Source organism: Myotis brandtii, unplaced genomic scaffold (assembly GCF_000412655.1).
Source record: "Myotis brandtii unplaced genomic scaffold, ASM41265v1 scaffold4, whole genome shotgun sequence".
Classification (NCBI taxonomy): Eukaryota; Metazoa; Chordata; class Mammalia; order Chiroptera; family Vespertilionidae; genus Myotis; species Myotis brandtii.
In genome coordinates this window covers 1,488,356-1,503,590 of record NW_005365371.1, presented here as the reverse complement: position 1 = coordinate 1,503,590, position 15,235 = coordinate 1,488,356, and the positions used below count along the sequence as shown (strand labels likewise).

At 47.7% G+C, this 15,235-nt stretch overlaps 1 protein-coding gene across 15 annotated transcripts in view; it reads right to left on the bottom strand.

Annotated features, from left to right (window-relative positions):
* KALRN (kalirin, RhoGEF kinase) overlaps positions 1 to 15,235 on the bottom strand; it is a 586,523-nt gene that overhangs the window by 444,973 nt on the left and 126,315 nt on the right. For all 15 annotated transcript variants that reach the window (XM_005873113.2, XM_005873115.2, XM_005873109.2 and 12 more), the window contains exon 3: positions 9,348 to 9,462. In XM_005873113.2, coding sequence (XP_005873175.1) covers positions 9,348 to 9,462 — 115 coding nt within the window. The remainder of the gene's footprint in view (positions 1 to 9,347; positions 9,463 to 15,235) is intronic.

Here is a 15,235-nt window from a genome sequence, read left to right as displayed (position 1 = left end):
CAGTGGTGGTGGTGGGGGCGGGGCCAGCTTCAGGCATCCAGGGGAAGGAAAGCCCCGATAAGCACTGATCACCACCCAGGCCTAGGGACCCTACCCGAGGTGTCCCTGATTGCGAGAGGGCGCAGGCTGGGCTGAGGGACACCCCCCTCCCGTGCACAAATGTCATGCACTGGGCCTCTAGTTTTCTATAATAAAGAAATACTTTTCTAGTTACTAAAAGAAATAAAGATTTTATCACATCACTAGGTATATATATATTCATTCATTCATTCATTCAGTATTTATTACAAGCCTACTAGGTGTTACTGAGCTTGCTGCTATTACTATTATTCCTACAGACGCTAATCCTAACCTGAACCATCACCCTAACCCTGAGTTTGACAAAGCAGAGCTAAGGACAATGAGACAAGTGACAGACAAGGCAAGGGAAAGAAACTGCCATTTGCCACCGGCCCCTTCTGTGTGCCAAGTCCTGAGCTGGATATGTTTGTCATGTAATCCTCACTACCACTGTGTTTGAGAATAGATTCATGTCTATTACAAGTGAGCAAATTTGTCAGCAAGCAAGCACAGCTTTCCTCCTACAGGGGATTCTGGGGTTCATTCTTTCTAGGGTGCAATCCCCTACATAATTTCCAAGGGTCCAGAGTTTTCCTCAAACTCCTCCTCTACTAGTCCACAGTTCCACCCCCTCCTAAAGGTCACACTGAAGACATGTGTGAAGGAAAACAATAACCCCTCTCCATGAGGAATCCGTATGTCCAATGCTGGGCCCTTGATTTATCACCTAAGTCATTTACTGGTTCCTGGAATTACCAGGCTGCTTCTCATTGTTACTTCATGACCACATGGTTTCCGCCTCTCATTGTCTAGGTTATTGTTCTCCAGGGAATCACAAATGCTTATCTCTGCATTTGAAACATCGCAGCTGGCTCTCCTTCAACCCCCCACACAGTTGGTTTCATAGGATTTCCATGAGCCCCTCAACCCTCAGCCCCATCCAGACTGTGCTGGCACAGCCCTGTCTGGTCCAGCAGTGGCATGGTCAGGGCAGTGGACCAACTTCCAAATGTGGGTCAGCTGGCGGCTAACTAATGCCAGAATTATGCTTCTGACGTCAGAGCTGTGCAGGAGGTAGAACCAGGCAGGCGACTGAGTGAAAGAAACATCCAGACTGAAGGAAACTGAACAGGATGGCCATCCCTGGTATACAGTGGAGAACCCACTAGTACCTCCAATCCAGGCTTTGAATTCAGGGTCCCTGCTACTGACGGTCCTTTACTCATCTCTTTAAATAGTCTCCATGGTCTTAAGTGCTTTTGCTTTTTCACAACATCTCTTGATGTAATCTGGTCAGTAAAGCATACTTGACTATCAGCTGCAGATGAACATAAATGAGCAGTGTTTACTTGTATAAAGCTGAACACAAACACCTGGGGGAGGAAGTCTAGGGTTTCCCACACCTCCTCCATTGTCCAGCACATCCACACTCAGCATCACTGCCTTGGCCAGCGGAAACCCAGGTGTGAGACAGTCGCCACCTGCATCAACCTTCCCACTTAGAGTGCTGAGAGAACCTTAGAGAAAGAAGGTCTGATGCACAGGTAGCCGCTGCCCACCATCATTACATGTGTCTGACCCCTCATCTCCTTACCACCCTCTTTCGTTGTCCTGTTCCAATCCAATCCTTAGCCCATCCATCAGAATCTACCTTCCTACTCTCCCCAAATCTATCCCCTGCACTCCATGACTATTGCCTCCTTCACTCTGACCTCCTCATCACATAAAAGCTCAGGTTCTGGTACTAGACCAGCTGGCTCCAAATTACTGGCTGTGTGTGCATAGATAAGTTACCTAACCTCCCGAGCCTAGTTTCCTCATATGTAAAATGGGAATAATGATACCCACCTCAAAGGGCTGTGAGAATTTAGTTAATGCATGTAAAATACTTATCAAAGCTCAATGAGGTCAATTAAAGATAATAATCATGACTTGCTAGATTAGTTACAGGAGTAGGAAGCATTAAGTGCATTTTTCCCATTCAAAATTATGTGTAAAGATTCATCCATGTTGTTGCATGTCATAATAATTTTTAAAAGTGGCTCACTAAAAACTACATGACATGATACAATTTTTATAAAGCTCAAAAACAAGCAAAACTAAACAATATATTTTTATGAAAACATGTGATAGACTATACCAAAAAATAAAATAAGGGTAGACACAAAACTCAGAATAGTGGATATTTGGGGGATGGAAAGAGGATCAAGGTGGGGAGAAGTCCCAGGCAGCTTCAAGAGCAGTGGGGATATTCTGCTCATGAAGTTGGAGGGTGGGGTCTCAGGTGTTCATTTTAGTGTTATATTTCATAACTTACATATACATCTGTTTCTTCATATACAGCAAACATTACTATATATGTGTATGTATATATAATTATTATTATTATTAAGCTCCTTCAGAAGCAGTCTGACAAGTACTGAGTGCCTGGGTGCTACAGAGAGATTGCTAGATAATTTCTTCACAACATGCTTGTGAGATGCACATTCTTTTTCCAAATTAAAGTCCGAATGCTGGACTAAGAAGTGCTGAGTAATATGCCTAAGGTCTCACCCTGTGCCAGAGACCTTCCATTTGCCCCTCCAAATCCGTTCTCCACCTTCTCCCCTCTGTGATGCCCTGGGAGGCTGACTCACGGGGACCCTGTCACTTGGATTCAGTTGCATTCGGTCAAAGACAAACAATAACGGGAGGTCAGAGAATAGGAGGACAGTGAAGTAAGAGTATCAGCTTCCCTTGTCCACATCATGGAATCACCGGAGTGGCTGGTACCTCTCCACCAAAGGCCACAGCTGCTGTCAGCTCTCTCTCCAGATTCTAGGCACCACTCCTCACATCATTGTTCCTTCAGACCCAGAAGTAGTCCTGCCTCCCATCTCTGCTATTTCAAGACATGGGATAACTTGGAAATCCAAACCTTGTTGAATTCCCTGTTCCCTGATGCATTGCTGTAAACCAAGCATGTCCCTTCATTAAACTCTCTGAGATTACCCAGGCTGAATAGCCATGTGTTCCCTGACAGAGAAGGAGTGGAGCTGTGACCTGAACCCCCATGTCATGCCATTCTAAGATGCCTCTTTTCCTTTAGCTGGGAGGGTGTATATGGCACCGATGAAGATGACCACTAGTAACAGTAATTATGATTGTGTGTTCCTTAGCAGCAGAGTAGAACACTATTTGCTCTTTAGGGCTTGTTTTCTGCACAGCCAACAATAGGGAGGTAACTGATATTACTCAGAAATTTGTGTAGAATGTGGGAACTGTAATAGAAATGATAAGTCCTCTATACATAAGCAACAAAATAAATAAAAATGGATATTAAGAAGTACAATTTTTAGCCCTAGCCCAGAAGTTCAGTGGTTAGAGCTTTGGCCTACACCAAAGAGTTGCGGGTTGGATTCTGGTCAAGGGCACATACCTGGGTTGCAGGTTCAATCCCTGGCCCATATGTGGGAGGTAACCAATCAATGTGTCTCTCTCACATTGATGTTTCTCTCTCTTCCCCTCCTTCTCTCCCTCCCTCTCCCTCCCTGTCTCTCTCCCCCTACCCCCTCCTTTCCACTCTCTCTGAAAATCAATGGAAAAATATCCTTGGGTGAGGATTGAAAAATAATAAATAAATAAGGTATGTTTTAGGCCAATGCTCTCATTGGTCCTGTTTCTGGACTTTCCATCACTACTCTCCACATCCTCCTTTAAGGTCAGGATGCCAACAACAAATCGCAATAAACCCTTAGAACAAAACACATTCAGTGATGACAGTGCGGATAGCTTGGGCTCTTTCATGCTGAATATAGTGGGAGGAAACCCTTGCGGTTCTTACCTCCTCATCTTTTAACTGTCTTTCTGGCTCTCTGCTTATTTCTATTTTTCTGGTGATGCTGCACAAAGATAGTGCTGGCTATAAGCCCAATCTATCTATAACTGAAATCAGTAGAACAAGAGCAAACATTATCAAGTAATAAGCTGTGCATATTGGCACCTTAGTTTGACTGGCATTGCAGAACATCCCATCTTAATTTCTTGTCATCTTTCCTCACCAATCTGACACCTGCATTCCTTTCGGAACACTTTAGCATCTCAGCCGCACTAAGAACAGAGTGAAGTGGCAGATACATCAAGTCACTAACAACTGGTGGTGCCCTTAGGAGCAGCAGGAAAATGATCATGACAAAGCAGGATAGCAATGATGATGAAAAGGAGGAATTCAATGCAATAAAATGACCCAGGATTTCTTTACTTGATACTTAGAAAATCCTATCTCAAGCATATGGCCAACTCCAATCATCATTGTGGGTAGCTTACCCACACTGTGAGCTCTGCCTGGGCAATTATTCACTCTCGGGCTAGATTTTCTATCCTGTCTCTGTTTCTAGGGACACTCATCAGCTGCTTGTATCTGAGTATTTCCTCTCCACTCCTTTCATGTACAAGTAACTGCAAGCAGATAGCAGGCCAGAAAAACAAAAAAGCTAGATAAGCATAGGATTGATGACAGTCAGAGAAGATAACAGGAAAACTCACGATTCTTATCCAGGCCCTGGCTTATCATAGGCACTCAATAAATATTTGTTGAATTGAGTAAAAAGAGTTGTTAGGAAATTTAATTAGAAGATTTTAAGGTGCCTGGCCAGTGTGTCTCAGTGGTTGAGCGACCTATGAACCAGGAGGTCACTATTGGATTCCCAGTCAGGGCACATGCCTGGTTTGTGGGCTCGATCCCCAGTAGAAAGCATGCAAAAGGCAGCCAATTGATGCTTTCTCGTCATTGATGTTTCTATCTCTCTCTCCCTCTCCCTTACTCTCTGAAATTAATAAAAATATATATTTTAAGAAAAAAAATTTTTTAAAGAAGACTTTTAAGGCTTCCTACCTTGATATTCTATAATTCCTCAGCACAAAATGATAGAAAGTTTGGAGAAGACCCAGAAGGTATATGCTCAAACTTATCAGAAACAAGAAAGGGAAGTTGGAAAGAACTCATCTCCGGCTATGATGGATCCCAAAAGAGTAACTAGGACTGTTCCAAACTGTCACAGCCAGGATGATCTGGGATGGTCCCAGGTGATGTCCCAAAATCCCCACCCAGAGTCCAAGGAGACTAGAAAGCAATTCTCTTAGGATTTAAGATGCAGACAAGATCTGAAGTGAAATTCTAGGCCTAACTTATTTAGGGAGCCTGAGAAAGGGAGTGTATGTTGGTGGGGTAGTAATATTCTGTTTTGAGGCCCTAGATTTTATGGTTTTTTGTTGTTGTTTCTCAGTATTATAGAAACACACAGTTCAGGGCAAGAAAGCTTCCTGGGAACCCAGCCTCCAGCCCCACGGAGGAACTCCTTCTGCAGCATCCCTCACAGAAGGTCGTCCAGTCTCTGGTGGCAGGAAGCTCACTCTCTCCAGAGGCAGCGGCAAGGCTGCTGGACAGCTCCCACATGGTCAGGTTCTTCCTTCCCTTCAGTCCTGATCTCTAGCTTCTACCCATTCATGCTGCAGACACTGTGCCTACTCCCTGATCCCGGGGGCAGCTCTCCTGCTACCTGAAGTCAGGAATCACTTTTCTTCCATTTTTCACTCCTTCCAGAAAACGTCCTTCAATCCTTCAACTGCAGAGACGCAGTTTGCAATCTCTCAATGTGCTGTTCCCTTGACAATACTCTCTAACTGGTCACAGTTCATAAAACAGGGCTGGCAGAGTCCAGTGCTGCGGAGTTGGATGCAGCGGTCCCGGCACGGCCTGGCTTTCACAGAGCACAGTGCGACTGTTTCTTCCCATTCATTTCTAAATCATTACCACCATCTGTTTAATCATCTATTCTAGAATGGTGCCCAAAACTGACCATCAAGATGAATGGTTCCAAACTGAACTACCAAACAAAATAGAGACAGACTCACAGATAGAGAGCAGGCAGATAGCTCTTGTGGGGATAGGGGTATTGGGGGATAGAGGGATTGAGCAAAACGAAAAAAAAAACAGATAACTCATGGACATGGACAACAGTGTTGTGATTGCAGGGGGGTGGGATGGGTGATGGTGGAAGAGGGCATAGAGGGGATAAATGGTTATGGATAAAATAATAATCCTATATAATAAAAGGGCAATATACAAATAGACTGAACGGCAAAACGACCAGAACGCCTGTGGTCCCTTGCCCCGCTGGGCCCCACCCATCAGCGGGCACTGGGGCCCCGATCGGGGTGGGGCTGCCGGCAAACTGCCCATGGACTCTCACCCTAGCTGGCCCGCCCCCAATGGCTGCCATTGGGCAGGCCGGCTGGACCCCACCAGAGCATGAATTTGTGCACCAGGCCTCCAGTAGCAGTAGTAGTAGTAGTAGTAGTAGTAGTAGTAGTAGTAGTAGTAGTAATAATAAAGATAAATGGTTCCTTAGATTCCAGGATCCTCTTTCACTACTTCCTAGTCCTTATTTGCTTGTCTTCTGCTGGCCTGTTCATCTCCGATGCTACCAACTCATATATTACACTGCCCTTTATGGTGACTGGTCTGTACTGGGTAGGGAAATTCCCAGGTTTTCCTTAACTTTCTCAAATATCTCTTCCTTCTCACCATGAATCCTCAAGCTGCCTGGCATATAAAGACTCTAAATAAAGAATGAATAAATGCATGTCAAACGTTGCCTACAGGCGGTCACACCAGTCTGTAGGGCACCCTCCACTATCACAGGAGCCTGTTCTTTCAGGCTCCTGGTCCGCGGCCCAGAATAGAGCATTTCTTCCGTCAGCATCATCCACCTAATCTAGCTTTTCATTTTCACAGTTTCCCTTCTTTCCCAACGCCACGGCTGAGGAGGAGGGTGGCAAACACTACCTGACATGCTCCGTTCTTCAGTTTCCCTCCCCAGCCTCACTGTCTCTGGAACAGTTCTGTTCTAGGTTTTGTTTCCAACAGTCCTCATGTGTGAACTTGGAGCTAGCAGAGTGAGGAAGTGGCAGGGTGGGCATGACCAGTTGGTAAACTCTGCAGCCTGCCAGGTACTCACACTCCAGGTGAGCACAAGCCCCCGGGAGAGAGACAGCAGGCATCCCAAACAGTTCTTCCCACCGAAAGTGGCAACAGGACTCCTGCCTCCCACCTGCCAGAACCTAGGAGAACTTTCTCTGTTCTCAGGAACCCAGGGTGCCGTGCTTGCGACCACCCTCTGGGAAGCAAAGAGCCTGCATCTAGCATATTCCTTCTGTGGTAATGTGCTGTTTCTCCTTTTTCATGACCTTCCTCTCAGCCCCTCTTGGGTTTCATTCCCCTTCACCCAGCGGAAGTCTTTGCCTTTTTAATTGCTTCCAATCTATTATATCCCATCTCTACTTAACAAGTCAGAATGAAGAAAAGTGTTCTTCCAACTCCCTCACTTTCTATTCTTCAGAAAAGATGAGCATGCATTAGCTGCAGAGATGTGATAAACATACCAAAAAGGAAAAAAATGAAACCTTCATGTCCCCAGGGATCCCAATTTCTTCTGGCTCTAAAAGAACTGAGAGTCCATTATGGGTCCCCATGAAAACTTTTCCTGTAAATTGATTTAGAAAATGCCTGGTTTTATGCCTGTTCGTGTACCAGGGAAAGGTGCTTTTAAGACTGCTTAGCCCCTAGATGGCTAAATTACCTAGATCAATCACGGGTTATTTAGCCTATCTCCTTACCCAAGACAGACGGGAATACTTCTGAATAAAGACCTGTACAAAAGAAGTCTCATATTCTATTCTTCAGCTCAAAGTCTTACGTACAAAGTTTAGAAGTTTTTCTTTGAATATTATCCAAATTCTTTTTGTTGGAGCATAAGGCCTTTCGTCATTTTTCTAGTCTCCAGTGACTATCATAAAGGAAAAAAGTAGACACTATTCGATGTCTATTTGTTCACTGCCTTCTTCTTGGAGCTCTTCAGGGCTCCTCATTCTATTCAACATCCTTCCAAGCATTTGATGACTGCTCTTAAATCCCCTTTACCACCTGCCCATCACCATCCACCAGTCTCTTTACATCTGCCTCCGCTGTGGCTCTTTCAAATGTAGTGCTTGCCTCGCCTGACACCTGCTTCAAGAACTTAATCAGCATGTTCAAGAAGTAGCCAGGGCTGTCCAGCAAAGGCAGTGCTGAATATATAGCTCCTCTCTGTAACTGACTAATTCTCCTATAAAATGCAGACACAAGATGAAGTTTCTGAAAGCCCTGGGCACTAATTCTTATTTGCCACACAAACACTGGCCAGGCTCCAGCCCCACTAGGAGACAGAGAACAGAGTTCTCATCTCTGTGAGGGTGCAGACAGCCCTGGGGCACCAGTCAGGAGGACCTAGTCCTGGGCCCAGCTCTGCCACTGACACCCATACGCAACTTTCTCCCATCTCGACCCTGCTTCCTAAGCAGGCCACAGCACGCATTCGCCTGGATTACTCCCGGGGCTCTTCTGGCTCTCACATTCTATGGTTCTCTGATTAGGCAGACTTCTCCTCTCCATCCTTAAAAGACATGGACCACTACACATATATACATATACCATGCTCTTGGCATGTGTCCCTCCACCAACCTCTATGGCCAGCACCACCTAGAAACACTCAGAAACCAGGGTTTCTCAATCTGTTTATTTTATTATCATTGTCCTTACCCCCAATAAAACTTTCTATACTTTTTTCCTTAATCATCCACCCAATGAAATTTTAATAATTCAAATATACGATATATCTGTTTACATGCTGTATGTAGAGCTGTGCTTAATGCATAAAGGAGCAAGCTTTTTGCTGCCCCCAGCACCAATCCCCCTTGGTGGTGCTATCACCTCCTTTGAAAACGTATGACCTAGATTGAGCTGAAGGCTGCCTCTTGAGTGATACAAGTGGAGTTATTTGACCCAAACTCCAAAATCCAAAAACATATTCACAAGCCACAGGTTTTAAAAACAATCCAATACACAAGCCAGAGTGTAATCAGTCAGAGTTCCCATTTCCCCAAAGTAAACAGCAGGGCCCCCAGCTCCCCTCCCCAGGCCACGCTCCCCGGTTCCAGGTGCAGTCCTGGTCCTCTGAGCCTGGGACCTTCACCTCTGCCCGCAGATCTCTCTTCCAGCTCCCACTCCACTCACAGGAATCCCAGAAGTAACAATGGGACTGATGGGAAGGAGACGAACAATGGCTGATGATGTTCCAAGAATAATTAGAATCCACTACGAGGGCAGAAACACCCCTGGCCTCTGGCAGGGGTGGAGGCTCATTCCAACTCCCTTGCATCAGCCCAGATGCCCTCCACCGTCCCCTGCAGGACATGCCCCTTCACCTTACCTTGGCACGCTGGCCAAATAGGTCACGAGTTTCCGAAGGTCTTCCTGTCTTATTCTGTCATGATTGCTGCGGGCAGGGAAGGTCAGGATGGGTCCACCTCGTTTATCCCGGCCCCCTGCAGGGAGGGAGAGGGGTGAGTATGAGAAAACCAGCCAGAAAGCGTGCTGCAGAGGGAAAGAGTTCCAGCTGCGTGCTGGATGAAACAGGCAGGAGCATGGTGCCCACAGAAACCTGGTCGCCTCGGACAGGGGCATGGGATTTGGCTGCGGTAACACGTGTGACCTTGGGCGAGTCTTTTGACTTCTCTGATGCCTCACCTGCAAAATGCAGATGAAAATAAAAATGACCACATTACAGGGCTGCTGGAAGGACGGATGAGGGCATGTGGGAAAGCACTTTGAGAAATAAAGCTCTTTACAAATGCGAAATAATAGTGAAGGCGGTGTAACTATTCTTATTGAGAAAGCAAGCCCTTGACAGTCTTTGGAAATTTAAGCTCCAATGTACTTCTCCTCACAGGGCTCTGTGAGGTGGGAGTGTCGGGATTAACTGACTACCGTGGTGAGAGCCCCTGAAGCATCCAGCCGGCATCACTGCTGGGAGGATTTAGATTCATAGAAAAGACATTGTTTTCTACACAGTCCAGGATCCGCCCCGCCTGCCTGCCTGAGGTGCCACCTGTCCCTCCTGCTGGAGAAGCACATGAATCTTTATAGAAACAAGGATCCTCAAGGTCTTAATTGCTACATATGCACTGCACACACTACGATTACAAATGCTTTCTAAATATCACGTTTTTTAGAAAGCTGGAAGGAGTACACTGAAATGATGAGCATTGCTGTTATTAGAAGGCTGGGATTTGACGTGATTGCCTTTTCTTTCCTCTCTTTTCCAAGCTTCCTACTCACTATTTACTCTATGATTTTAAAATTTATTTAAAAATTTTAAATTCATTAAGGGGTGGTTTGATTAGGAAGCAGGGCCAATTTTCTCAGGAGAGCTAGATGAGGACAAAGCTAAGGTGCAGCAACCATGACTTCACAGGTACTGACTACCACACAAAGAAAACCTCTGCGCCCTGATCACAGACCCCCACTCACATGCTTGTCAGGCAGCCTCTCACACCCTCCAGAGCTGGGCCCACAGGGAATCTAATGTAAGAGGGAGGGAAGGTGGGCATGCCCATGCCCCTCCCCCTGTCCCCAGGGAAAGAAGCTGAAAGCTTGACCCTTGGAAAAAGGATCTCTTGCAAGCAAAGGTAGAGCCCAAGTGTGAGTGCATGAATGTTTCCCTGTGACTGTGGGGTCCTGAAGTCACACAGGCAGAGGGAAGGCTCGACAAACAAACCCCAACCCATTCCAGAACAGAGGAGAGAAGGAGGCTGCAAGGAGAAAAGGATCACATAAGATCAGGGCCACTGAGAAACTTGCTCTGACGAAAAACTGTCTCAGCACTGCCCCCTCCCCCTGCCCCACACCAGGGCAGACCTGTGTAGAGATATCAGAGCTGAATCCAGGCCCCCAGCTCCAGACCTGCCATATCACACACCCTCGTTCTTTGTACAAATAACCACCCTCAGCTCATCTGCCTTGGAAGAGTCCCCAGCTCCCAGCTGCCTTCCAGGTAAAGGAAAGGAAGCAGAAGGACTGAGAGCCAGGAGGTCCCCACACGTTCCACCTTCCCCTCCAGCTTTACTGCCTTCCAGGTAAAGGAAAGGAAGCAGAAGGACTGAATGGAAGGTTTCCTGAGAGCCAGGAGGTCCCCACACGCTCCACCTTCCCCTCCAGCTTTGACCTCACTCAAAGGGCTTTCACTCAGGTGGTGCTTTTAACGGCAACTGTTGCCTTCCTTCCTGACTGCCATGGACAGCGTAAGAGAAGAGCCATGGGAACAAGGGAGCCAAGGCTGGTCTGGTTGGCAAAGGCTAACTAAGCAGTTTGGAGGGCTGTTGGCAGTGTCCTCCCTGAGCCAGAGCCAGTTCTGTCCTTGGAGACAGAAGTTTCACAAAATCATGGCTGGGATAGGGTCCAGATGGCAGGGGAGGGGAGTGATGGGGAGAAAGCCTGAGGCAGTGCAATCCCCGCCCTTCAGGAAGCGTAGATAAGGAGTCAGGAGAGGGCAGCGGGATCAAGCCAGATATTTTTCAGAAAGGAGAGGACCTTCCAAGATTATAGGAAGAAGAGGAGGAATAAGCCCAGAGGAAGAGAATCACTATGCTGGCAAGAGTGGGGCAAGGGATGTAGCAAGGTCTCACTCAGAGCAGGTACCAGGGGGGCTGGGGTTCCTGCAGCAGGTGAATAGAATGCAAAGAGGGAGGAGGAAACAGGAAAGTACGGAGAGGGAGGGGTTCAGCCTGCAGGGGGAACACAGTTCTTTAAGTGAAATAGAAGATAAGATCACCTGCCAAGGGTCAGGGAGGCTTGAGGTGTGGGGGGAGAGGTGGAATGGGCCATGGTTGGCAAGTGTCCCAGAGAATGAAGACTGGGTGTGATATAGGCTTAAGGGAAGGTGGCAGGGTATGGAGGTGTAGTGAGGGCTCTGCTGAAAGGTCTGGCCATGGTGCCCATGCCAGGCTCTAACATGAGCCAAGGCAGAGTGGAGCCAATGCCTGGAATGAGTGGAGCAGGGACCACTGAGGGTAGAAAACATCCTGCTGGATTATGAGCTCCCAGGGAAGAGGGAACAGCATGCTTTGTTCATCTGCTATCCATATTCTCCCAACTGACAGAGGATTGTCAGAAAGGGTCAAAGGTAAGAGCTGAAGGCCACAGGCAGATATGTGAAGAGTCAAGGTCTTGGATGTGCATGGCCATGGTAGGGAGGTGGAGGGCTTTGCTGCCAAGGAGGCTGAGCAACCACAGAGCTATAGAATTTGATCGATAACTGACATGGGTGCTAAAGTTACAGACAGGGAAGGCAGAGATGAAAAATGAGAACCCCTCCTGAAGTCAGTGTGCATTAGGGTAGTGGGCCCTAGAGAGTGGCAGGCCAAAGTGGCCACGTTTTGAAAAGGTGATGGAGATGGTGGCAGGAACTTCCAAAGCACCGTTCCCTTGCTTATCAAGTACCTGCTGTCTGTCTACTTGTGCAAGGCTTTGGCGATAGAAACTGCAGGATAGGAATGTAGAGAATAAAGAGGGAAGGGTTTCTCTGATGTTCTAGAGACGGCACTGACTCCCCTCCACTGAGGCAGGGCCAGTCAGGGCTGCGGAGGAGGCGGGGCGGGAGCAGGGAGAGTTAAGGCTTCCCTGACCCAGGTGACGTATTGACCTGTGTCCAGTCAGGGGAGACCGGAGAGGGCGGGGCTGTGTGTGTGGGGGGGGGGGGGGGGGGGGGGGCCAGGCTCCACTCAGGGCAAGCAGATCAGGGTAGTTTTAGGGGAAGGCAAGAAAAGTACATCTAAAGAATTATACTAAAGTTTGGTCCAATAACTTTAATTCCGCAAGATGCTCACGGACATCGTATTAATTGTAAGGGGAGGAGGTTGTTCTGCAGTGTGGGAAATGTTCTCATGTGCTCCATGGATGTGTGCTTTAATAAGCATGGCAGATTTCTAAGAGGGGGGGCTGCATTATGCAGTATTTCCCAAACTTATCCGAGTGTGGAACCCCGTTTTCTCTTTTGAGGATCACTGTTGTTCCATGGAACACATTTTGAGAGAGACAGCCCTAGAGCACAAAAGACTGCCACAGCAGCACAGGTTCCCTGGGAACCATGGCTGAGAGGGACATCAGGAGGTGGGAAAGCGGAGAGTGTGAGCGCACAGGAAGATAACAGGGGTGCAATGGACCCTGCACAAGAAGGCTGGATAAAAGGGATAGTAGGTACTGTGAGTGGGAGGCATAACACACAAAGGAAGCCAGAGAGAGGGCCAAGGGGGAGGCTGTGAATGACGGAGCAGGATGGGGCCTGGCTGGGACAAAAAGGCTCCATGAGGCAGTCCCAGATCCCGTCACACACGTGCACACACCCACGTGCAGAAGCTGCTGGGCTGCACTGGATTATTCTAAATGTGCGTTCCCATGGCAGCACGGCGTTCCTGTACCCTGGCCCTGCCGGGGGCACAGCATGGGAGGGCGGGCACAATCAACAGTTTTGTTTCTCTGCTCACCGCCTGCCTGCAGTCCTTTCTTCTCAGAAAGAAATACAACTGCTGCCCTGTGTTATCTAATTCTCAGTTTCTTTAATTTGTCTTATTTTGTGTTTTGTCTTCTAAAAGCTCAGGATACTAGGAGCTTTTTTATTTGTTTTTGTTTTTTAGATGCAGGCAGTCATCTCCCTGGGGCTCCCAGCATCCTTCCCAGGCACAGAAGGACAATGGTCCCTAAGCCCAGGGGCATAAATAAGACTTACCCCAGGTGCTTGACTGACATGGGCACATGGGCGTGAGCTGTACAGAGCCTTGGTCCTGCTCTGGGAAGCATCTACCTGCCTCACGCCTGACTAGCTGCCTTCCTGGCACCTTGCTTATGGGTGCTCCTTTAGGATAACTCCCTATACTTGGGCAGCTCTTCTCTAGGGCTGGCTGGGCCCTGCCCCAGAGGTCCAGGTGAATCACATGGGAGAAAAATAAACCATGAATAATCAAGCAAGAGTTGCATGTCAAAGTGTACCATGTCCACATTCATATACCCCGAACTGATGTGGAACAAAATGGGGCTCAAAGATTATGCATTAAAGCCAGGAAGGCCTCCTGGAGGAGGCAAAGTGGGAACTGACTTGGAAAGAAGAAGAGATGATCAGACTAGAAGAAGGTATGGGGAAGGCACTCCAGGTAGAGGAAGCACCAGGCATGAGAGAATGGGAGGACTAGGAAGATACCCAGGGGACAAGGAGGACATCAGGTTGAATAGGTTCAGGCCATAAAGAAGAGGAAAAGATCCAATCGGGCTCCCCAGGGGATTGTGGGCCATGTCCTGGGAGGCCAAATGATGGTCAGCAGCAGAAATTAGAGGCAAGTACTGCCCAGTGGCCTCTAGGACTTCTACTCAATATCTTCCCTCGTGCTCAGCAAGCACTCAGATGCAAGTTTGCAAAGGCTTTGGAGGTTGCCTTACCCCCGTCTCCACTCTGACTAAAATCGCTGCCACATGATTCTGCCAAGGGATCAGCCTGTGTTTCACTCAACAGCTTCAGGGACAGGGGCTCACTACCCAACAGACAGACAAGCACCTAACACTGATGGGACAGGCAGCTTCCTGGTAATGCTCCTCTAACAGCAACAACAATAATGAAATCCTAGTAGCAGCAGTACTAGTCATAGTAATACGGAATGCACATAGTAGCTTGCAAAGGCTTCCATACTCGCATCTCATACTCTGTCTCACCTCCCGTCCCAACACTCTGAATCACTGGACTTGCTTCTTCCCTCTGGTCAGGTGGGAGACACCTGCTGCTTGGTTACCTTCCCCCTCCCCTCCTTCCCTCCCTTCTGGCAGTGACCCGTCAGCCAGGCCAGCACTGCCTGTGCAGGGAGTCCCTGCACGGTGGGACAGTGCTGGCTCTTTCCCTGTGATTCTGCTGCCACTCCTTGTAGATGACCAGGATCATCCAGAAGCAAAGTCAGTCCACAAGGCTTAAGCACTTGAGCAGGTTTCTTTAAATGTGATCCTGGGCTCTTCACTTTGCCATCCCCCAACCATGCCAGAGATTCTGATCCAGGAGGTATGCATGAAGCCCTAGAACTGCCACCCAGAGTGGTGCTGGTGCACCTTAGAGTTTGGCTTCAATTACATCAGGAGTCGCCACACTTTTTCTTAAAGGGCCAGATAGTAAATATGTTAGGCTTATGGCCCTCTATCTCTGCTGGAACTATTTCTCACTAGACTTGTCCCCAAACATACCAGGCCCTAATCCCTGGGAATTGTGAATGTTACCTTATTTGGAAA